We start from the raw sequence: 25129 nt of genomic DNA, 5'->3' as shown, positions 1-25129 counted from the left end.
TAGACATTTCTGTTTATTTAAAAAATCTTCAATAAGCACACCAATGTGCCAGACATTATCCTGGTCACTGGTATGCAGAGACGGATAAGACCCAGTTCCTGTCCTCATGGACCTCGTGATTCAGCTGGTAGATCTCTAAAACGATATCCAGGCAGGGACCTGGGGAGTTGGGGGTCTGCTGTCAACGGAGGGAAAAATATTGGCTGGAGTAGGTCAGAAGAAGACCTGGGGTCCTAAGACATACTGTCATGGCAGGAAACCTTATAAATAAAGTGGAAAAATTATTTCACCAGTCAGTAATCTATTGCTAATAAAGCAATGATAATTAACACTTATGAGGTACCTCTACTATGGACCCTGTGCTACAGGCCTTATGTGACCCCATGAAGTGGTACCGTTTATTTCTCTGGTTTGCAGGAGTGGGAAATTGAGTATGGGAGGTCAGAGAACATGCCGGGGACCCACAATTTATAAGGGCAGGGCTGAGATTCTAGAACAGGCTTCCTGGGATTTAGAAATCCTTTCAAAGGTGCTACCCTCAATAGTTATTTTTCCTGTTTCTTGACCCTCTTAATGGAACTGTTACCAATATAAATGATAGCCTTCTTCTTCCAAATAGATAATTTTAAAAGACTTTACAATTTCAGTGAGTTCTCCCAGGTGGAGGACAAAATCAGGGTGAACATTGCTTGGTTCTCATAAGAGCCTTGGAGCATGGTGTGAATGAGAGATCTTTAGCTTCTTCCCATTTCTTTATCCTAATTTATTCATTTATCCAATAGATACTTAGTAAGCCCCTGATACATGCTCAGTATTATGCTAGCCATCAGCTGTAAGAAAACAAAATCATCTTGGCTTCAAACTCACAGATATTCCAGAATAATAAAAATAATAAGAGGAACGAGGAGGAGAGAGGGAGGAAGAGATGGTGTTAGAGAAGGCAGAGAAGGGGAGGAGGTGGGATGGAGAGAAGAAGGGAAACATGGAGCTCCTCTGGGTGCTGCCCAGCCCCGTCAGCCAGGGCTGAACCCCCACAGGATGAGACCTGTGTGGGGACCAACAATCAAAGCTACGCCTGTGAGAGAGGGCACTGCTGTGGACAGTCTCAGCGCTGCACCTACTACTACGAACTCTGGTGTTGTGTTCTGGCTGGTGTGGACCATCATCATCATCCTGAGCTGCTGCTGTGCTGGCCACCACTGCCAGCCAAGCACCGCCTACCGGCCCACAGTGGGAACATGAAATCAACCTGATCACCTACCGAGAAGCCCACAGTTAGCGCTGCCATTTTGTTTCATGCCTTCCAGCTACAGCAGCAGCAGCTGCCCATACAGTGTGGCTCTGTGGGCAGCAGTTCCCAGGCGCCAATCCCACCAGGGGCCCCCAGGGGGCACAGAGCAGCCCTTTTTCTGGGCCCAGCAGAAGCAGCACGTGACCCCCCCACCATCATCGCTGACCCTGAGCCCTCCAACACAGACACGCCAGCCAACCCACAGCCACCAAAGCCCTGGAACGGAGCCCAGTGGCTCTGTCTCTGCCCTGGGAACTGGCCCTGGGGCCTTGCTGGACACGGATTCCGAATGTAAGGAGGAGCTGCTGAAAGATTATACCTGCGAGCAGGATGGCCCCCTTCCCAACAGCAAGGACAAGACGCCTGGCAGACATCGCCACTTCATGGGTGACTTGGGCATCGAGGTGTGTGTGTGTGTGCAACAGGTGCCACCACAGTGATGACCTCAAAGAGCTGAACACTCAGGGCCGATGCTCTGGGTGGAGCCCTGGACTTCTACCACCGCTGCCGTGTGTGGCCCCTGGAGACGAGGAGGAAGGGCTTGGCCAGCCTTCCAAGGAGCAGGCCTGAGACCCTGGGCACCCTCACCTGCCAAGGCCACCCTCATGCCTGCTCCTGAATACCATCAATGAGCAGGACTCCCCAGACTCCCAGCACAGCAGCTCCCCCAGCGAGAGCAGACCCTGTCTGTACCGGAGAACCTGGCAAAGCAGCCAGGGCAGGGGAGAAGCGAGAGAGAAGCATAGGTGACTTGCAGAGAAAGTGGTATAGCTACTCAGTTGTTGTTTTTGTCCCTTTTACCTTTTTTGGCCCCTCCACTCGCATTTTCCTACATCTTCCGTTGCCTCTCCCCTCGCAGACGCCCAGTGTTGTGGAGGGCTGGGAAGCTGGTTCTGTGACCCATTCCAGTTCCCCACCATGATTTCCATTTTCCCCTTTTCAAGTCAGACAGATCTCACTAGCTGCTTAGGTCGGGGAGATGTGTGTTTCCGAAGCCCCCAAGGAAGGGGCTTGAGACTGTGCCCTGAGGTGATGGTTAGTGAAGGAGGGGATGTTGGCTTTGGTGTTAGCGTAAACAGGGGTCCTCAAACTACGGCCCGCGGGCCACATGCAAATACAAATATTGTATTTGTTCCCGTTTTGTTTTTTTACTTCAAAATAAGATATGTGCAGTGTGCATAGGAATTTGTTCATAGTTTTTTTTTTAAACTATAGTCCGGCCCTCCAATGGTCTGAGGGACAGTGAACTGGCCCCCTATTTAAAAAGTTTGAGGACCCTTGGCGTAAGAGAACTTAGCCGTGTCTCAGCCCGGAGAGGTGGCAGGTCTCAGCCCTGGATGAAGGAAGGAAGCCCGCAGCGATGAGAGGTTGTCACCCCCTGCCAGTGTCTGCAGAGCTGGACGTGGGCTAGCCCTGTGGGAGGGTGAGGGCTGACGGGCAGTTGTGTGGCAAGTGGGGAGGGGCTTGCTGCATTTCCAAATTCCAGGTGAGGACATCGATGCATCACTGTGCATCCCTGAGGGGCCCTGCCCAGGGGGCTCTGGCTGGCTGCAGGCTGGTTCAGGTGCACAAGATTATACTGCCTTCTCTGGTTTTTCTGAAAGAAAAAGTGAGCTAAAACAAGAACTGTGCCAGTAGGCAGGCAATAATTGTGTTTGGAAAGGGAAGTCTGTGGTTCTTGCCCAAGTTGGCCTTCAAAGAGCCTGGCTGCAGTTGAGGAGGAGACGTTTTGTGTACGGGCTGGGCTGGGTGGACTCTCTCTTTGGAGCTTCTGTGGGTGCACAGGAGGGAGCCGCGGCAGTGGAAAGAGTACGGCGTCCTGCATCTCTGCCCCTTGGTCTGTACCAACAGGTGACCGGGCCTCTCCTCCATGCCAAGGACAGTCTGCGGGCTTCATGTCGCTGTTCTGTCTGAGCAAATGCAGAGGCAACCCCGTAGCCTGGCTCACACAGGATTTTTTTTTTGTTTTGAATAAATTTCTCTCTCTTTCTCTCCTCTCCCTCTCTCTCTATCTCTCTTTCTCTCTCCCTCCCTGTTTCTTTTTCCCCTCCTTCCCTCCCTCCCTCCCTCCCTCCTCCTTCCTTCTTTTCTTTCTTTCAAACGGACCCCTTGGGGAAAAATGCCTTGGTTATCTGTGATTTCCATGCTCCCCCTCCCTGTGAGTGGGGTAACTAACCGCTGTAGCCTATGTAAAGAGTCTGAGTGGCCTGGGCGGGTGGGGGTGAAGGTGGCCTCCAGAAGGACCACATGATCCTGGTTACTATAGTTTGGCTTCAGATATCCAGCTGAGCTTTGAAAGGGATAATCTGAATGAGGAAAGCAAGCAGCCGAAACTAACATTCCCTGCCCAGCCCTATTCCTATGAAGAGGTTAGTTCTCCCCCCCCCCCACTCTTGACCGATGATATTCAGACGAGGCATTGACATTATATTAAAAAGGAAGAAATATATATGTATACAAAAATAGGTAAATCTAAGGCTGTGAGGTGAATGAGTGTGTTCAGAGCCCACCAAACCAAAATCCATGTTGAACAAAGTGCAGTCCGTACACAATGACTTTTTGGATAATCTGTGTGTGTCTGTTTGTTGTATGAGAGACCCCCTGTTTTCCTGTGAATAGACTTTGAATGGCAGCCATCCTGCTCCCGTTAAGCTCAGGTTTGGAGCAAACATGGCCTCTCCAGGTAATTCACTTTACGCATGTACTGGTTATGAACAGAGTCTGCCTGTGTTGTCGGGTGCGTTCAGCAGCATTGTTGACAGTGGTCCCCGGGGTTTGCCAGAGACACTGTCCTGGGAGGAGAGGTACTCTGCCCATCATGCCATCTGCACGTGCTCCGTGGATACTCAGAGGCCTGTGTTCTGTTTCCTGTAAATGGAAACGTGCTCTGAGCCTGTCTGCCTCCGTGGGCTGCTCCTGGCCCTCAGTATCAGCCTGCTGGGGATGTCCACCGCCACTCAGGGCAGCAGGTGAAAGTGGAACTTCAGACAGAAGCTTAACTGGATCTGCAGGGCCAAGCTTGGACTAGCTGTGGCCCAGACGTCAGCCCTCCTGCCCCGAACTGATGGGAAGTCCAGTGCATGCCAGCAGCCGGAGCGTGGCAAGGGAGCGCATCAGCGCCTGCAGATGCCTTTCTTTCCCCCGTTAAAAAATCCCAAACAACTCACTGAAGTGTCTCCAAGGAGATGAGATTTTACTAAAATGAAAGAGTCTTCAGTTAACCAATCAAGTGGATGAACTTGGGCCCTCTCAAGGTTCCTTCCCCAGTTAGAGGGGAACTGGTATGAATGTTAGGGTTTACGGCAGCGTCCCACCCTAAAGACAGGAGAAGGGGATAAAGGAACCAGGGAGCTGGGCTTGATTCAGCACTCACCATCTGGCCCCGCCACGGGAGGCTACCCTGAGTGCAGAGGGAGGGGAATGGGGAGTTGAAGGACTAGTTAGGGGCCAGGGAGGTTGGTGGCGTCTAGTACCCATCTGTCACCGTACATAGTTCCTACAATATTATTGATTATGTTCCCTGTGCCATGACTATTTTTATAACTGACAGTTTGTACTTCTTAATCCCCTTTGCCTTTTCACTGGTCCCCATTCCCTCCTCTTTGGTTTTTGATTTTTGAAGATGGAAGCCCTGGGTCAGATAGAGAGTCCTGGTCTTCCCAGGCTGCATGTGACCTCACTATAGTTCTTAGGTAATGACTTCATTCTGATGATCCCCCATTCTATGTCCAATACTTTTAGTCCTGGAATTTTGCAGTTAGTTTGGATATTGAACAGCAAAATATTTATTAAAAGTTCATTTTTAAAAAGTACAACCAACACTTGTGCTTGCTAAGTCAGATGAATCAGAATCCAGTGGTAGATGTCAACATACCTACGGTGGAAAAGGTGTGTGAAAAGACAGGGTTAATTTGAGGCTCATCCTCTGTGGTGTTTGGGTGGAAACCATCATTCTACCTATTAACATTCTTATTTATCCTCCACAGGTAAAATACAAAGGAGAGATTAAACAGGCAACTGCAATTTCTGATCCACCAGAGCTGAAGAGAGTTAAAGAAAACCAGAGGAATATCAGCAATGTGTGATCCTAGCAACTTCTTTCTTATAATACCCAACGTATTGCCAGCGTGTCAATGAAGGGATGATGTTTACAAGTGTTCATGACCTGGAGTTGACATTGGGTTTGGAAAGGTTTCAGGATCTTAGGTCTTGTGGGCATAGTCAGGCATTCTCCCTTCCAGAGTTCCCAGGGACTTGCGTGTGACTGTTGTCTGCAGGTTATTGTGTGTCCCTCTTATCTAGTCTTCCTCCTTGTGCTTGCTGTGGTTCCTCAAAGGGACTTGGCGGCAGCTTCTGGCATCATGGCCCTACCCATCAGCTTTCCCCCTCCCTTTCCTTCCTGCACATGTTCTCTCTAGCCTGGTCAGCCCACTCCCAGCTATTATTACTTTATTTTTGGACACTGTCTGTGGAGAAATGAGAAAGTGTGTATGCTAAATAGGTCACCCAAGACAGGCCCATGTAAGGGTCCTTGTAGGGGCTTTCAGTTTTTACTAAGACACTAACTCCCAGCCTGCTCCAGCTCCTTGCTGTTTATGTAATCCATGGACGCAGTTCACTGAGAGAATTCTTCTTTGAAGTCATTAACATATAGATGGAGTTCTGTGGAGGAGGAAATTTGGAAATCTATTAGGTTCAAAGAAACCTTGTATTCTTTACACCTTTCAAGTTATTGGACCAGATTATAAAGCAAAGGCATCTTACTGTTTGGCACTTTTCCTGACAACTATATTTTGGAGAAGTAGATGCTCATCTTTTCCTGATACATTTAGAGTCGCACTGGATGTGACTGACTCCATTACTCTCAAAAAGGGACATGGTTATTGAAAAGGAGGAAGAGAGTAGTGGGAAGCACACCGGCCTTTTTATGCAAGATCATGCCCCCTATTTAAAGATAACCTTTCAAAAGATCTGCCACAATTAATTATTAAGAAACCACAATGGTACCATTCTGTATGGGCAGGAGTACCTCTAAGTAATATCCATGAAGACATTTCTTATCACATTCCTTTGTGATGGAATGCGTATTACAGTGTTACTGATGGTATGCCCATATATTTAAGTACATGCACAGTGATTCAATGCTACAGAATGAATTAAAATAGATTGATTTAAGGTGCAAGCATTTAAAATATGACTAGACATCAGATAACAACCTCTTTTTTCATAGTTTTCTTTTTTTTGGCTAGTTCTTTAAAATAAATACTATGAGACTCTTATTTAGTTGAATTGATTCACATTACACTATTTTTTTTTTGTTCTCTGAAATGATAGGTTTATTATAAAGGCCAGCTGGGAAGAGCTACGGCTTTAAGTGTAACTCCTGAGATGGAAAGAGTAAAGAAGAATCAAGAAAATATTAGTTCGGCAAGTGGTTTTATTCCTTTTGGACTATCACAAAGGGTGTATCATTTATTATTTATGTGCAGTCCTGTGTGTTTTTTTCTTGTGAAAACAAAATATATTTTCAAGAAACATTTGGGATATATGCAGTAAGTACATGTGTTATTTCAGATGATTTCCAAAAGCTGCCACTGTATAAATTTACACTTATAAAATTTTAGATTGTTATTCTAGAATGAAATTAATTCACTGAACAAATTACCTGGGAGAATAAGGTAGAATGTGTTGTATATATTTCACTCATTTGGAAAACTTGAAAAAGTTACGTAATTTTTAAAGATTGTAATTGTCTTACCAAGTCTGTTCTGCTATTTACTTTGCAGGTAAAATATACTCAGGACCATAAACAGATGAAAGGTAGACCAAGTCTTATTTTAGATACACCTGGTCTGAGATATGTCAAAGAAGCACAAAATCATATTTCAATGGTAGGGTACAACCAGGTCCTTCTTCTCACAACTAAAACGCACTAAGGAGTGGCACCAGCCAGTGTGCTGACGGCGTTAGTTCACCAATAACCTGGATAACTAACAAAGCATGGAAATGCGGATGGGCCCGTGCTTTGGGGGAGACTTTTTAATCGCACTGCAATGGAATGGAAATGTTCTCTAATAAAAGGATTTTTCTCTGTGATTTTTGGGTGTGTTTTTATTTCTAACATGACTATTATAAATGCATTTTATGAAAGACATTTGGCTGGACTTATTTCTAATTAATTTTAAGGCAGAGTTTGGTGTTGGCATGTTGCAAAGAAAATTAAAAATATGTATGTATTTAAAAGCAGTTTCATAAGATATGATTTATATGCCATAACGTGTACCCACTTAAAGTGTACAATTCAATGGTTTGTATAATTTACAAAGTTGAACAACCATCACCCTAATCCAATTTCAGAACCTGAAAAGTGTATATTTTGAAGTATATATACATTTTTGTATATAATTACAAAATTAATTACAAATAATTATGATTATTTGTAATTCTTTTAACCTAATTTTAATACTGTCTTATTGAATAAGCGTGGAATTAGCTTATTTTATTGCATATTAAAGGTTAAGGAATAGGAAATGAATTTGTACCTAAATTAGTATATTTTAGAGAGGAACCAGGATTAAAAAACATTTCTATCTTTTAAAAATTCTTACTGGTATACAGGTTTATACATAATTTAAAATAACTGCTCACCATAATGATGCCAAACTGTGAATATATGAGCACTTGATTTCTGATGCTTAGGAAGCTGAAGTTTCAGATGTTGTATTTGGAATGGAAACGCGTGCATATATGCAGAAAACAAGCTAGATGTAGCTGGTGCAGTGACAGCTGCTGTTATGTCAAAAATGTGTGAGCTATGGAATAATAGGAAGTTACAGCTGGAGTTAATATTATTTTACCTTTTTTTCAGGTCAAATATCATGAAGATTTTGAAAAGACAAAGGGGAGGGGCTTTACCCCTGTCGTGGACGACCCTGTGACAGAGCGCGTGAGGAAGAACACCCAGGTGGTCAGCGATGCCGCTTACAAAGGTGTCCACCCTCACATCGTGGAGATGGACAGGAGACCTGGCATCATTGTTGGTAAGCTGGCGCTCCTTCTCAGCAGGTCACAAAGATCACGCTTGCCCAAGCTTTAGAAGTGGCCTCCTTGTTCATTGGACAGCTCCTCCCATGTTTGATGTGGTGCCCAATTGAAAATGGACCAAAGTGCCACTGATGCACCACATCGAATGGGATTCATGGCATTCGCCAGCATCGTGTCAATCCTTTCTGTAATTGGACACTCTGTCTTTAATAACTTTCTGGTCTTAAGAGTGTTTCTACTTGTTAAGCAAAGAAGCAGCCCGATATCGAACCCGGGTGATAACACGGTTTGAACAATTACTTTGGTTTTACTTTACCTTATGTATTTGATCAATATATTGTACTGCAGTTATTGTCTAGCACAAATGGAAATCCCAGAGAGGTTCTGATCCATTGTATGAGTAGGTGATATTTTTTTGAATATTGTCTCTGAACTGGGATAATCGAGAGCTGTCTGGCAGTCCCATACATCAGAGAGGAAAGAACCTTCTTTTCCTGCTGTTCCTCCCAGTCAGTCGGGGGAAGTCTTAGGGACATAGTGTTTGAAAGGGGCTGAGACAGAAAGGATCCTATGAAGTCTAAGACAGCAGTAGGCAGGAAAATTATTAAATTTTCAGTACATATCAACGACCCACACTTCCAAATGACTGTTGTCTTCTTCTGAGCAGTTAGCCTCTGAATTTTTATAGCTAGTCCAATTACATTGCTCTATTAATATTTTTTTTGTAACCGTGTAACAATGCCTCTCAGCTATCTCAGTGTTAGGTTACATCATCTTCAAATGTAAAGCTTTTGTGGAACTACTGAGAGGCCATTTAGAGATGATATGGGCAAGGAAACTGTATTTGACAGGCTCATGTCTTGGTGTAAAACGCCAGTACTGAAGTCGGGCAGCAAGTTACTTGGATGGTTAAGTGACTCTGAAAGTGTTTTCCAAAGAGGGATCCCAAGCATATTTGCAGGTAGTTGATAGCTTTGCTGATCTTCCCGAGTTGGTTGCTTAAAATGATCACATTCAATTGGATAAATAGTGAGGTTTTCATCAAAAGTATCACAGGGTTAGAGAGTTTTCTTGCTTGGTATCGACATCTCCTAAGAGCAGAGCGTCTGATTCCCAGGAGTGTGACATCTGCACAGCTTACACCAGGCACCCACCCCAGATCCGGGGCCAAGAATGAATGTGAGATTCTTGTTAAACATGAAATGGTTTGGACTTCGAGCTCTCAGAATTCAGTACTCATTACCTTTGAGATAGAAATTATTAATGTTTAAAAATATAAGATATTCAACTCTAAATTATTACCTTTCTGGGTAATCCAGAGGTCAGTTTATTTTTTTTCTATATGGGGGAAACTGTTTTCCATTGAGGACTTGCCTATGAAACCACAAAATATATTGCATTCAACAAACATTAAACTTTCTGAACCAGGCATAGAAATACAGGTTTAGAGGTTTTCTGAGTAACTCAGACTAAGCCAATTTTTGGAGGCTCTGCTACTTATTCGTTTCATAACCTTGGCTAAGCTAACTCAATCTCCTTGCCTCAATTTCTTCATCTATAACATGGGAATAGTAAGAATACCTACTTTACAATGTTGTGAAGCTTAAATGAGTTACGTTATAACTGAGAATAGTGCCTGGTAAGCACTATATAATATTAAAGACAGACAAACAGATCTCCAATTCCAGGTTACTAATTAATTGTTTTCACTAAAGCTCCATTTCTGCCACACATCTTTAGCTAGGTTTTTATTTTCCTGTTGTTGGTACAGCACTGTGCAGATTATTTTAGGTCTTGATAACCATTAGGTAGAGAGACTAAAAACATGAAAGTTATTGATTTAGATTTTTTGCCCCCAACTAAAATAAGAGAATAAATGACTGACCATAGCGGTGAACTAATCTGTGGTCCACTGAGAGCAGACAGCTCTTTCTTTTCATCTTCCCATCCCTCCATCCTTGCTCGGTGCCTTGCTTTATTGTACTTTTCAAATAAATGTATCTTATGTGGGTTAGCTTGTGCTCTTTGGCTCACAATGAAAACTGGGCTACCACTTGCCTACATTTTAAACATTTATTTCTGTTAGAGGGAGAGAATTTTTGGTTTTGTTTTCTCAGACAAAAACCTCTCGGTCACATAAAGAATTAGTCATATGTCTTTAATCAGGAGTTTTCATTAAACATTGTACCTGTTTCAGGGTGTGGAAAGCATGAGAGATCGGAGTTCAGGGATGCGGGGAGACGCACAGAGTTGTCTGGTGTGCATGTGTGCTGGGGGAAGGCAATGAAGACAAACAGGGCAGCTTACATTTCATCCTGAAGTTTTCTTAACAAATCCTGCTGAATGGAAATTTTCTTTGTTCTCCTTTGACGTCTGCATTGCAGTGTGTTTGCTTATTACATGTTCTCTCTTTACATAGGTCCCTTTCATGATTTTCTCTTGACTCTCTTTGGTGCTGACTTTTTTTATTCATTCTTGATTTGTTGATTTTTTTCCTTTTGGTAAAAGACCTCAAAGTTTGGCGCACAGATCCTGGCTCCATCTTCGACATTGACCCCCTGGAAGACAATATTCAGTCTAGAAGTCTACACATGCTCTCTGGTACTGCTTGCATTTTGAGTTCCTCCCCATTTATATGGTTTTGTCCTGAAAGTGGAGCTACTCAGAACTGTAGAAGTTAATTGTGTAATATACATTTTAAAGTTGAGGATTCAAAAAACTAAAAAAGTTCTAGGCTGCTTTAAAATTCCATTAATCATTTATGAAAACAGAACTTGAAAAGGTCATTTTAATATATCCAAATTAGTTTGTTCTAGATTCATTTAAAAAGGAATCTAGAGCCCTAGCCAGTTTGGCTCAGTGGATAGAGCGTCGGCCTTTGGACCAAAGGGTCCTGGGGTTCAATTCTGATCAAGGGCATGTACCTGGTTGCAGGCTCCACCACAGCCCGGGGCCCTGGTTGGGGCTTGTACAGGAGGCAACCAATTGATGTGTTCCTCTCACATCGATGTTTCTCTCTGTCTTTCCCTCTCCTACTCTCCCTAAAAATCAATGGAAAAATATCCTTGGACAAGGATTAACCAAAAAATTGGGGGGGGAAAAGGCATCTAAAACTTATATCTGATTTTGATTAATAAATATTATTTTATAGGTTTTATGGGCTTTCAAATGCATTTATTTGGATTGCACTTAACTGCCAAAATGTAAAGGAGATCTGTTTCGTGAAAAACACAATATTTTAAAGATAGATTTAAAGAATCTATATATATAAAGTGTAATATGCTAATTAGACCGGGCAGCCGAACAACTTTCTGGACGTCCTTCCGGACAACCTTCTGGATGAAGCCGAGGCTGCGAGGGCCGAGCCTCTTGCACAAATTTCATGCATTGAGCCTCTAATTATATAAAACGGGGGAGGTTACCTATATAGCATCATAAATGTCTTAAAATAAACCTTCATGTATCCCTAAATTTTACTTCTGAGTTTTTATGTAATGTAAAGTTTATAGTTTCCATAGGAAGTTTATTTGACTTGTAACTTAGACTGCATATTTATAATTAAAAACAAAAACCCTGGCCGAAACCGGTTTGGCTCAGTGGATAGAGCGTCGGCTTGCGGACTGAAAGGTCCCAGGTTCGATTCCGGTCAAGGGCATGTACCTGGGTTGCGGGCACATCCCCAGTAGGAGGTGTGCAGGAGGCAGCTGATCGATGTTTCTCTCTCATCGATGTTTCTAACTCTCTATCTCTCTCCCTTCCTCTCTGTAAAAAATCAATAAAATATATTTAAAAAAAAACAAAAAAACAAAAACAAAACCCCAAATGGTTTGGATATTTGAATATAGTGATAACATTGTTTGCTATTTTGGACTTTCAGACTGTTTTTAGCAAACCAAAGCTTTGACAGTTACGCAATTATTTTAAACAATAAAAATAGACATCATATCACTTAGGTCTTGCCCTCTCCTCTGATTTTTACTTTAGATTTAATTGCTGACATTGATAAAATTGAAAGCTCAAGGCAAAATAGGAATTTTAATAGTCAATTTGATCCATATAAGCATTTAAATAGGCATTTAAATTTCTAAAAGTATAGAAAAGGCAATAAATATTGTGTGCTTGGTGACATACAATATTTTACAAATAATTAAAAACAATTATTTATAATCAGTCATTATGTTTGATAGAAATTTATCAGTTTACTAATGTTTTATTAGTTCTTGTCAATTTCCCATCTCTCACATCTTTTTTAAAATCTGGATTTGAAAATTAGTGTAAATGGTCATTAAGTCATTAATATAGTTGATACAATGTATGTTAAAGTTTGGGAGTAGGTAATTAGAATCTGTAATACTGAGCTTTTGGATTATTATTGAATAAGAGATTGCTTTTCTTCTTGTTAAACTTTTAAGTAATTTTTTGTTTCTTTTGTCTTTCAATTCACTTAATCACAAGTATGAATATTTTCCCTCCAATATAGAAAAGGCAAGTCAATATAGGAGACAGCGGTCTCGATCTCATTCGAGCAGTACTTTTGGTACAGTTCTTGGAGATGACAAGTCAGAAATATCCGAGATTTACCCTAGCTTTTCATGCAGCAGTGAGGTGACAAGACCGTCTGATGAAGGAGGTATCAAGCATTAACCATTCTCAAAAAAAATTAATTCATTTTAAAAAATGTGTCACAGTGTGCTTTTAACATTCTTCACCTCTGCATAAGCATTTAGCCTGGGTGTATTTGAAAGTTTTAAATTATGTTTAGAAAGTTGAGCCCTGTTTTTCTTTAAACTACTAATTTGCATTTTTGCATGTTTGTTTTTCCCTTCTCCCTTTACTATTTTCACTGCAAATGGATCTTTGATGACAAAAGGGTTTCATGTGATGGATATACACAGCCAGAGTGGAAACTTGAGTTCTGCAAGATTTATATCATGTTTCCATTGAGAAAAACCATTCTTGTAGTTACATTGGAGTGACTAAGTGGTTGCTAGATCTTGCCAAAAAGAAGTTGGGTATGACGTTTGGGATATGAGGGTTGTTGTTTTTTTTTTAAGAAAAATACTGTTGATTGTTCCTCTACCTGTTCCTCTACCTTTTCCTGGTGTTTTTTTTTTTTTTTTTTTTTTTTTTTTTTTTTTTTTTTTTTTACATCCAAACTGGTGGATTAGGTCTAAAACTCTTAGTTGAAATTGTTTTGGATCTTAAACTAATACTGTTGATAAAGCTGTTATTAAAGATTTATTTATTTGTGTTTTTGTTTTGGTAAGAACATTTACTTTCTACTCTCAACAAATTTTGTTTTTTGGAAAAAGATATGGTATTTTTGTGTCATATTGTATATCATACTTCCTTTAAAATTATTTTGTTGTGATAAAATATATATAACATGGACTATGCCATTTTAGCTATTTTAAGTATATAATTCAGCAGCATTGGTTATATGTATAATATTGTGCATCCATCAGTAGTATTTTCAAAATGTTTTAATTACCCATCATACTTTGTTTTGTTTGTTTCCTGAAATGGCCTATTTCTCACTCTGCAGGTGCTCTCCTGTGTTCATATCCTGGGATTAAGCAAATCATGGGCCTGAATTACTTTTTTTATTATAGACTTAGACTCCCATGTCCTTTCTGTTCTTTAGATTCCAGAGTTGTTGTTTTTCAATTGAATTTATTGGGGTGACATTGGTTAATAAAAGTAGATTATTTCAGGTGTACAATTCTATAATACATCATCTGTGTATTGTATTTTGTGTTCACCACCCAAGTCATGTTTCTTTTCATCACCATTTATCCCCTCCTTTACCCTCTCCTGCCTTCCCCACCCCCATTTCCCTCTGGTAATGACCATAATGTTTCTATATTGTTTGGCAGTTTATTTTGTTCACTAGATTCCAACTTTAAGTGAAATCATTGGTATTTGTCTTTCTCTGACTGGTTTATTTACTTAGCCTAATGCTCTCCAGGTCCATCCATGCTGTCGCAAAAGGTAAGATTTCTCTCTCTCTCTCTCTCTCTCTCTCTCTCTCTCTCTCTCTCTCTCTCTCTCTTTATGGCTGAGTAATATTCCATTGTGTAAATGTACCACTTTTGTTTTTTATCCACTCATCTACTGATAGGCACTTGGGCTGCTTCCAAATTATGGCTATTGTAAATAACATAGCAATGAACCCAGCATATATTCTTTTGAATTAGTGTTTTGAGTTATTTTGAATAAATTCCAAGAAGTGGAATTGCTGGGTATAAGGCAATTCCATTTTTAATTTTTTGAGGTAACTCCATACTGCTTTCCAGTCTGCACCAATATTCATTCCCATCAACAGTGCACAAGGGTTCTCTTTTCTCCGTATCCTCACCAACACTTGTTTGTTGATTTATTGATGATAGTCATTCTGGCAGGTGTCAGATGACACCTCATTGTGGTTTTAATTTGCATATCTCTGATGATTAGTGACATTGACCATCTTTTTATATGTCTGTTGGCTGTCTGTATGTTCTCTTTTGAGACATATCTATTCAGGTCCTTCGTCCTTTTTTTAATTGGATTATTTGTTCTTTTGGTGTTGAGTTTTATAAGTTCCTTATAAATTTGAATATTAAATTATTATATATATCATTGGAAAATATGTTCTCCCATTCAGTGGGTTGTCTTTTCATTTTGATGATGGTTTCCTTTGCTGTGCAAAAACTTTTGAGGTTGATATAGTCCCATTTGTTTATTTTTCTTTTGTTTTCCTTGCCCAAGGAGATATGACATACAAAATATTGCTATGAGAAATGTCTGAGATTTTACTGCCTGTATTTTCTTCTAAGAATTTTATGGTGTTGAGTCTAAGATTTAAATCTTTAATCCATTTTGAGTTTATTCTTGCGTGTGGTGTAGCAAGTAGCAAGGCAGTCCAGTTTCTTTTCTTTTTTTTCTTTTTTGCATCTATCTAATTTCCCCAACAACATTTATTATAAGACTTACCCCATCATATGTTCTTGCCTCCTTTGACAAATATTCATTGACCATAAAGGCATGGGCTTTCTATTCTGTTCCATTTATCTATATGTCTCCTTTTATGCTGCTTTGATTATTATGGCCTTGCAGTATATTTTGATATCAAGTAGCATGATTCCTCCAATTTTGTTCTTCTTTCTCAAGATGCTGTGGCTATTCAGAGTCCTTTGTGGTTCCATATAAGTTTTTGGAATATTTATTCTAGTTTTTTTAAAGAAGCCATTGGTATGTTGATAGCAATTACATTGAATCTATAGATTTCTTTGGGAAGTATGGAAATTTTAATGATGTTAATTCTTCCTATCCATGGACATGGTATATGCTTCCACTTATTTATACTTTCTTCAATTTTTTTCTTCAGTGTTTTGTAATTTTCCGAGTATAGGCTTTTTTACATTTTTGGTTAAATTTATTTCAAGGTATTTTTTTTATGCAATTGTAAATGGGATTGTTTTCTGAGTTTCCCTTTTGGATAGTTCATTATTGATGTATAGAAATGCAACTGACTTCTGGATATTTATTTTGTATCTTACTTTATTGAATTCATTTATCAGTTGTGTTTTTTTTGGTGGAGTCTCTAGGGTTCTCTCTATATAATATCATGTCATCTGCAAATAATGATAGTTTTACTTCTCCCTTTCCAGTTTGGATTGCTTTTATTTCTTCTTTTTGTCTGATTGCTATGGCTAGGACCTCCAGTACTATGTTGCATAAGAGTGTTGAAAGCATACATTCCTGCCTTGTTCCTGATAGTAAGGGAAATACTTTCAGTTTTCTCCACTGAGTATGATGTTGGTTATGGATTTATATATGGCCTTTATTATATTGAGGTATGTTTCCTCTATTCCCTCTTTGCTGAGAGTTTTTGTCATAAATGGATTTTATCAAGTTCTTTTTATGCATCAGCAGTTATGATCATATGATTTTTATCCCTTATTTTATTTATGTGGTGTATCATGTTTATTGATTTTTGGATAGTGTGCCAACCTTGCATCCTTGGAATAAATTCACCTGGTCATGGTGTTTGATCTTTTTAACATATTACTGGATTTGGTTTGCTAATATATTGTTGAGGATGTTAGCACTAGGTTCATCAGGGATATTGGCCTATAATTTTCTTTCTTTACAGTTCCTTATCGAGTTTTGGAATTAGGATAATGCTGGCCTCATAAAATGAGCTTGGGAGTCTTCCCTCCTCTTGAATTTTTGGAAATAGTTTGAGAAGGCTAGGTGTTAGGTCTTTGAATGTTTGGTAAAATTCACCTGTGAAGCCATCCAGTCAGGACTTTTGTTTGCTGGGAGTTTTTTGAGTATTGCTTCAATTTCACTAGATATAATCTGTCTATTGAGATTTTTCTGATTCTTCCTGATTCAGTTTTGGAAGATTATATGTTTCTAGAAATTTATAGATGTCCTCCTATTTGTCTAATCATTAGCATATAGTTGTTTATAATATTTTCTTACAATCCTTTGATTTTTTTCCTTGATCTAATTGTTAACCCATTCATTGTTTAGTAACATGTTATGTAGTCTCCATGTCTTTGTGTGTTTTTCAGTTTTTTTCTTGTGATTGATTTCTACTTTTATACTATTATGGTCAGAGAAGATGCTTGATATGATTTAAATCTTCTTAGATTTACTGAGATTTGGTTTGGGTCCTAACATGTGGTCTATCCTAGAAAATGTACCATGTACACTTGAAAAGAATGTATACTCTGCTGCTTTGGGGTGAAATGCTCTGAAGATATCAATTAAATTAATTCGATCTAGTGCATTATTTAAAGCTTGCTTCGCCCTATTTTTTTTCACATTCTGTTCCAATGTCGCTTTATCAGAGAGATCCTCTCTACCAGAGATAAAATAGCACCTCTTCTTGCCCTGTCTGTCCCTTTACTCTGCTTTTTTTTTTTCATTAGCCCTTGACACCACCTATCTCTTTCTTACTAGAATGAAGCCCTACAGGAGCAGGGATGTTAGCTGATCTATTTCCAGTTCTTTGAATAAGCATTCAGCAAATATTTGGTGAATGAATGAAATGGCCAAAGAAAATTATTTTATGATTATTCTTTTCTTAAAATATTTTTATTGATTTCAGAGAGGAAGGGAGAAGGAGAGAGAGATAAAAACATCAATGAGAGAGAATCATTGATTGGCTGCCTCCCACACACCCAACAGTGGGGATTGAGCTTGCAACCTGGGCATGTGCCCTGACTGGGAATTGAACTGTGACCTCCTGGGTCATAGGTCAACCACTGAGTCACACCAGCTGGCTGTTCATTCTTCTTTTAAATTGAGATATATTTTAGGTATACAATAAATTAATAGTTTAAATAATAAAATTACATATATAAACCTAACTATGATTTTTTAAAAATAAAATTCTATTATGTAAAGCTTTCAAGAAAATTCTTTTATGTTTGTTTTGATGATGTTTTGATATGTTTAAATAAGCTGAAAGAATAGCTGGAAAAAACCTAAAGTGAAAACATTCCCAGGGTATTTTTTTTTTTTTCTCGTGGGGAAGGAAAAGAGTCATATCCATGACTTCAGTTGCATTGACATTAGGGTCCCCTTTGAAATGTGCCCTCTGCTGGGCCCTGGTGAGGAAGTGCTGACTGACTCTGTAGAAGTACGAAGCGGTTATGGTCATGACAGCTGCTTGATGCAAACCTTTAGTGCCTAACATAGTAACAGTCCATCATATGCATTTGTTTAAATACTATTCTAGAAATTGAAAAGAAATTTAGAGAAGTACATGTTAGTGGTAAGATGAAAAAGAAAATGTTTTTAGAATTAAGAAATGCCATTTGCTCATCCAGATTATCTTAGTTTCTTTACACTTAGATTAGGATTTTTAGTGGTAAAACGTGTTGTGTCCCTGTTGTTGGGGTGGCATGTGGCGGTGGTGAGCTGCACTGGACACAGGCCGTACAGGAGGATGAAACATTGGGCTTCACCTTCGCTCTCACTGCATGGTCTGTGCTCGCGGGAGGTCATTTATAACTATAACCTCTTAGCCTCAGATTCCACATCTGTACCACGAAGAATAGAGCAAGAAGCTTTCTGAGATATTTTACATTTCCTAGTCTGAGTGCCATAAATTCAAATGAACTTTTCTTTTCTTTCTGTAACTTCTATGTGTGAGAACGTGCCTTTGTCCTGAGGCAGATCTGTTTTACTCTGTGGCCCGTCTATTGTGGGAGTCATGGTTTTAGGCTCCTTTTCTGAGTTGGAGAAAATTCTGATTGTTAGCACAAAGGGTTAGATGATCAGCTCATTTTCTTGAGGCAAAAGTCCGATGTTTTTATCATTCCCATTTGGTGTTCATGAGCATTAACACGGAAGGCTTCTGCCTTATGTTTTTAACATTGTTTTAGTTATGTGTTTCTCATGATACTTCCCCATCTTGCTTTGATTGCTGAGTATTTTCATTTTCTTCTGTGATTATTTTGGGCTTCCTTTACATTTCAGTCTGCTTTCCAAGATATTAAGTTACAAAAGGGTTTTCATTTTGCATCTCTACTGTTACTTTGATGCAATGAAGGGGACTTCTATTTAAACTTCGAATTTTGGCTTGATTCTTGAATAGTATTATTGGAAATCATCCTTATTGCCTTTTGGCATTCAATTAGGTTAGCTTACGTACTTTCATTTGACACAGTTCCTTAAGAGGCAATAATCCTGATGGTTTCTGCTTCTTGCACTGCAAGGCTTTTTTGATCTTCATGTTTGTCTTTGGTTCATTTGCCTGCAACATGTATTTGCCTTCTGGTATCACTTTGTACTTCCTCAGTTTTCCTTAATTTACACTGCTCTGTATTGCTAGTGTTTTTATGTTTGCAATCCCATCCCTTGTTTACTCTTTTCAGTTTGAAATTGTATTCAATTTTGCTTCAGGTATTTTATGTGTTTCTGTCACTGGAATGTAACATTGTAATCTATGTTTATTACAAAGCCTGAGTCTGCTAATGACCTCTCATACCAAGAAAGCAGTAAATCATTCCTACATTAACACTTCTGTTTTCGTATAAGTACTCCTCATCTTAGTATTCTGTGTATTTCAGTTATGACATCTGTCCTCAATAGGGACTCAGTAGAGCAGAAGTGGACTTCAGAATTCTGAAAGTCATACCTTTTTCATGGCCTTTATCTCGGTGCATTGCAGTTGGTTAGACCATGACCTGAGTGGAGACCAGTTGCATGTGTCAGATAGCTTCCCTTCCAGTGCCTAGCACAGGACCCGGAGGGCTCAGTGAGTAAATGAGAGGAGACAACATGCAAAAACAAATCATCCCTTTCCTAGACTCAGCAAAGACCACTAGGATGTGCCTTGAGTTCCTAAGGACAACAAGTGTCATTAAAAGTTAAATTTGCCATTGAATTGAGAACAGAAATGTTAGATTCAGGCACAATAATAAACTATTAATATATTTTGAAAGTGATGTTTGCACAGCCAGCAGTGTTTCGAAATCTCTTTTAACATGAATAGAATTCATCAAGTCGCCATCCTTTCCCCGATATTCTGATTGAACTTGAAGTGCTTAGAGACACTCATGTTCCTAGTATCAGCAGACGTGGAGTGAAAGAAACGTGGTAAGTTTCCTTTTCTGAGTGTGAAGTTGGGGAAAGGAATTAAATAATGAATAGCACCTGTTGCAAGATGCCCACGTGTCTTTCATTGATTTGCAAAAATTAAATCAAAGTGTTCCTTCCATATGTGTGTGGAGGAGAAACATCTGACACTTAAAGTAGCAAACAATAACACATTAAGAGTGTGTTTCCTCTGAAGCTGAGTTGATTGGGGAAAAAGGGAGGTTTGATCACCAGGAAAGATATAAATGTGGCTATGGCTTATGCACCAAGTGAGAAAACTTTGAAAGAGTTTTGTAAATTGTAAAGTGGCACAAATGTAAAGGAGAGAATAGGCATTCTTGTTTTTTTTTATATTGTTGAAGAATCACAGTAGAATTGGAAGTTGTAGTTTTTTTTTTTTATGACTCAAAATTGATGTCCGGGTTGGATAGTACACATGCATATTTACGTATCTGCCTTATATATAAAACAGGATTGTCATACCATTTTTTCTGTAGACATGAATTTATGCACTTTCCTCAACTTCCTGTTTCATCCAGGTGCCCACATCCTCTGCCCCCAGCCCCAGCCTAGTAGATCATGGGAATTGGATCCTGACTTGAACAGGAAGTACTTAACATTTCCATGGACTGACACTGCTGGCTGATGTACTGAATTTCTGCATTTTGTTTGTTTACTATCCCCTGTTGCCCAGGCTTGCTGTCATGTTGCTTCTCTTGTGGCCAGATCCCCTGCTCCTAATTGCCCAATCTTTTCCTTAAGATATTGCTGACCTGCCCATGGCACACTTTTCAGACTTTCTTTCTGGCTCTTGATCTTTATCTTTTACCATATTCCCGATCCATGTGTACTGAAATGGTTGTTTACAAGTCTGTCTCTTAAGATCTAGGATCTTACCTATGTCCTGTCTAAACGTCCTTGTAATAGTGTGCCTTTGATCAGGCCAGATCCCCTGCTCCTAATTGCCCAATCTTTTCCTTAAGATATTGCTGACCTGCCCATGGCACACTTTTCAGACTTTCTTTCTGGCTCTTGATCTTTATCTTTTACCATATTCCCGATCCATGTGTACTGAAATGGTTGTTTACAAGTCTGTCTCTTAAGATCTAGGATCTTACCTATGTCCTGTCTAAACGTCCTTGTAATAGTGTGCCTTTGATCACAATGACCTGTTGCTCACCTCCCTACGCTGCCTGATGGTGACTCCAGCCACTCACCCAGCCACTTACCTTGAACTTGGAGCTTGGGTTCTGTGAGACCCAGATAATTCTTTACATTCACTTCCCTACATTTCTCTATTTTCAAATCATGTCAGGGACACAATGAGTCAATTTCATATATGTGTATTGGTTGAAAAAATATACCTTCTTGTTCAGAAATGTAAACAACACTTAGATATATCTATATGTGATATTTATGTGGCTTGTCACTCAGAGTGTCTAATGTAAAACTATATTCTGGAACTCCTTGTGGATTGATGATATTCCCGAAGAGTTGAGTTGATTGGCACAAGAGAAAATAGCACAAATATGTAGTCCAGCTTTACGTCTTTAAAAATACATTATATATATTTATTCAATAAGTATTTACAGAATACCCTGTGCAATGGTTTATGAGCATTTCTCTTATTGTGCTTGAATGAAGAATCTTCCTGTGTAAGATTGATTCATACAATATTTGAAGTTTTATTCACCAAGGAAAATGGGGATTTGCTTTGAGCTGACTTTTTAGTCATGGCATAATTTGTTTCCAAAAGTTAGACTTGATGATATGGTTTACCTAAACGGAAACAGTGTTCCTGTCCACCTGCTATTCTTAATTCTTTATTGCTTTCATCTTCTCAAACTACTGCCCCACATTACATAGTGTTTGTCAGGAAACTACAAATGTATCCTTACTGTACATTCCTTTTTTTTCTTTATTTTTTTGGGGGGGACGGAAAAGAGGGGTAGTGTGTGTGTGTGTGTGTGCGCGCGCATGTGTGTGGTGTGTGTGTGTGTGTGTGTTGTGTAGACTCAGATATATACCCTATGGATTTTGTGCCATGAAAATATTATTAAAGACTGTGTAATTTGGGGCAGAAATTATTTCTTTGTCCCTTAATCACAACACCACTTATATTTGTGGTTTGGTGGTTTGGATTACAGTGACAGGTCAGAGAGTTTATCCTTGGCTTAAGTAGCTAAAATTTATAAACAAATCAGAGAAAAAATGCATAAGTTGAAATTCAGATCTAGATGTAGGTATAAATTGGCTAGATTATTCTGAGCCAAAATAACAGATATTCTTAAATCTATAGATCTATTCAAATCAGAGAACATTCACAAACCAGTTAGCTTTGAAATCAGAATATACTACTTTTCTGGATAATAATTTAAAACATAATGAATTTTGTGTTTTTTCAATAATTAGGAACTCCAGAATTCCAAAACAGTATTTTAGAAGTTCTTACTTGAGACAACTAAGCCAATATATAAATGAATGGTCAAAAGTTTTATATATATCTCTCTATATATCTGTATCTATATCTATATCTATATCTATATCTATATCTATATCTATCTATATATTTATGTATATATATCTATGTATTTATATATATGCATGCATAGTTTTAAAGAGTACATAATATGTGTGTTTTGTTTTGCAGTCAGTGGGTGATTAGAAATCTTTAAGTATTCAATTTATATTTGATTAAAGCAACATTATAAACATGACTGCTTAAGTTTAGGGAAAAATGTTTAAATAATCTCTTGGATTTAATTGTATTGCTAAATTCTTAGCATGTCTGTGGCAAAAGAGCTTTTCACTATTCTGATGCTGACTTGGGGGTGTAACATTTTCAGCTGTGTTCTACAAAATGATTTTGAAAATTGTTAGGAGACATCATCATGGGTGTCTTCGTTGCTCAATAGGAAAGTGGTTGGAGTCATATTTAGGAGCTGGAATTGAACACAGACTTGAAATTATTCATGCAGTATAAGGTGACTGAATGACAATTGCTCTGGGTAAAATAGGATAGCATTGGCAATGGGAAAAAGAAACAAAGATTAAACACACACATCAGAGACTTATCAGATGCTAAAATGACACTAAAAATAAATGTAAAAGCCATTGCTCCAGAAGTGATTATGCTCTTTGGGATTTGAGCTTGCTTTTCCAAAAATAAATGAATCATCTTCACTATAATTTCTTCCAGAGGTGGTCTGGCACACCTCTGGCACAAACATAAACTTCTTATGAGGTTGACATTTCAAAGTTTACCACAAAAAAAGGCCAGCGACACACAGAGTAGCCTCGGTGGGCATGGCCAGCCTGAGTGTGCATCTCCGGAAGCCTGAGCATGTCCTTACCTCCCTCTCACTCCCGTCTGCCCCGCCAGCAGCAATGAGCGGTTGACTGCCGGCACTTCTGCATCTGAATGAGTCCTCACTGCTTCTGGAAGCTTCCTGCTCTCCAGACCATAGGGCTGTGTCATGTTCCTGAATCTCACAGTGGTTACTTGGAGGTTAACTTCATATTGTCTTGTCACTACTTCCATGATTATTTTGCTGTGGTATAGTCAAGCGTTTGGGTTCTGCAGTCAGAATCCTGGCTCCTATCTAGCTCTGGTATTTTTGACAAAGTTAGGGAATATCGCTCACCTTCAGTCTCCATCTATGAAAACTGCAGATTTACCATCTATAAAACAGTGACAATTGCACCAGTTTATGCGTGTGACACATTAAGCACAGGACCTGATACACTGTGGGTAGGGAGACCGACTATCCTAATTTGCCCGAAACTAAAGGAGTTCCTGGGAAGCAGAACGTTCAGTTCTGAGACTGGGAAAGTGCTGAGCAAACTGGGTTGGTCCCCCTAGTTGTAAGCATGTCATTTACATTGTTTAAATTTTAGTGTGTTCACATCTTGTATTCCTTGGGAAGCAGAATCCTGTGTTTGCTCTTTCCCCCACTAAGTCTCACAGGGCACATATCTAAGTACTGAAGTATTTTCATGTGTAATGTATTTTCTTAAAAAGAGGTTTGCAATACTGTATAGTGATAAAACCTATCTAAAATTAGAAACTTAAAACAAAGACAATAGGGGGATCTAGAAGGAGAAAATTGTTAGGAATATAGCAACAATTGTGTTTTATGTTAGCCTCCAAATGATTCTCCAGGAAGCTTTCTGTTGATTCAGAGATCTTATCAGAATTCCAAGTTACTTGTTGAGTCCCAGATTTAAACATTTGCCTCCAAAAATATTAGAAACAAATCATGGGACAGGGCATGTGTTAGCCTTTTCCAGCTGCTATAACAGAGTACCATAGACTGTGTGCTTATAAACAACTGAAATCTATTCCTCATCGTTCTGGAGGCTGGAAGTCTGAGATCCAGGTACTAGCATGGTCGGGTCTGCTGAGGCCCCTCTTCCAAGTGCCTGACTATTGTCTTCTCCTTGTGTCCTCACATGATGGCCTCTTCTCATAAGGGTGCTAATCTCATTCATGAGGGTTCCACCCTCATGACTCAATCACCTTCCAAAGGCCCCATCTCCAAATACCATTAAATTGGGTGTTAGGTTGCAACATATGAATTTGGGGTGGAGGAATGACACAAATATTCCATCCCATTTCAGGGAAAGAGAGGGAATTTGGGAATAGCATAAACAGGGCCACACGTGCTCCTAAATTTGTGTCAGGGAGGGGAGAAGGAATCCGACAGTAGCTCAATGGTTTATCACCATGGCTAACCATTTGATTCACTTGGAAATTTAAAAAATAAAATACCAGTGTCCAGTTCCTCCATTTCCACTACAGAGATTCTGATTTACTGGGTCTGGGGATGTGGATGTGGGTGGAATATGGTTTTAAAAGATCCACAGTGAATTTAATATGCAGCCAGGGTGGAAACCACTGCATCTGATTCCTCCTCAGTCTCTTTTCTTCCACAGTTCATGCCTCCTGCCTGAGCTCAGAATTGAACATATGAAATAGTAGTGATTTTTTCTTTTACATATGATTTTCAACATTTGAGCATGTATGACAGTGATGGTTATGCCTGTCTTTAAAACTTGTTGTTTTAACTCAGTTGTAGATAATTTCTTTTCTATGTTCATGGTTTATTAAGTAGCAAGCCTGCTTCTTAGGCAGCTGTCTATTCACAGCTTATCATTCAAAACCAACAATTCCAAACCCAGAGGTAACCTGGCTTG

The 25129-nt window shown here is 39.4% G+C and overlaps 1 protein-coding gene and 1 pseudogene across 2 annotated transcripts in view; both read left to right on the top strand.

Moving 5' to 3' along the window:
• Positions 1-25129, top strand: part of NEBL (nebulette) — a 395366-nt gene that overhangs the window by 357060 nt on the left and 13177 nt on the right. Inside the window, exons 26-31 of one of the 2 annotated variants that reach the window (XM_059660686.1) lie at positions 5278-5370; positions 6626-6718; positions 7078-7182; positions 8160-8331; positions 10844-10936; positions 12816-12965. In XM_059660686.1, coding sequence (XP_059516669.1) covers positions 5278-5370; positions 6626-6718; positions 7078-7182; positions 8160-8331; positions 10844-10936; positions 12816-12965 — 706 coding nt within the window. The remainder of the gene's footprint in view (positions 1-5277; positions 5371-6625; positions 6719-7077; positions 7183-8159; positions 8332-10843; positions 10937-12815; positions 12966-25129) is intronic. The other variant, XM_059660685.1, reaches the window with a different exon arrangement.
• LOC132213753 (WW domain binding protein 1-like) lies at positions 937-3199 on the top strand (annotated as a pseudogene).

The sequence above is a fragment of the Myotis daubentonii genome, chromosome 1 (assembly GCF_963259705.1).
Source record: "Myotis daubentonii chromosome 1, mMyoDau2.1, whole genome shotgun sequence".
NCBI lineage: Eukaryota > Metazoa > Chordata > Mammalia > Chiroptera > Vespertilionidae > Myotis > Myotis daubentonii.
The sequence above is the reverse complement of the archived record's forward strand: the minus strand, read 5'-3'. Positions and strand labels throughout refer to the sequence as shown.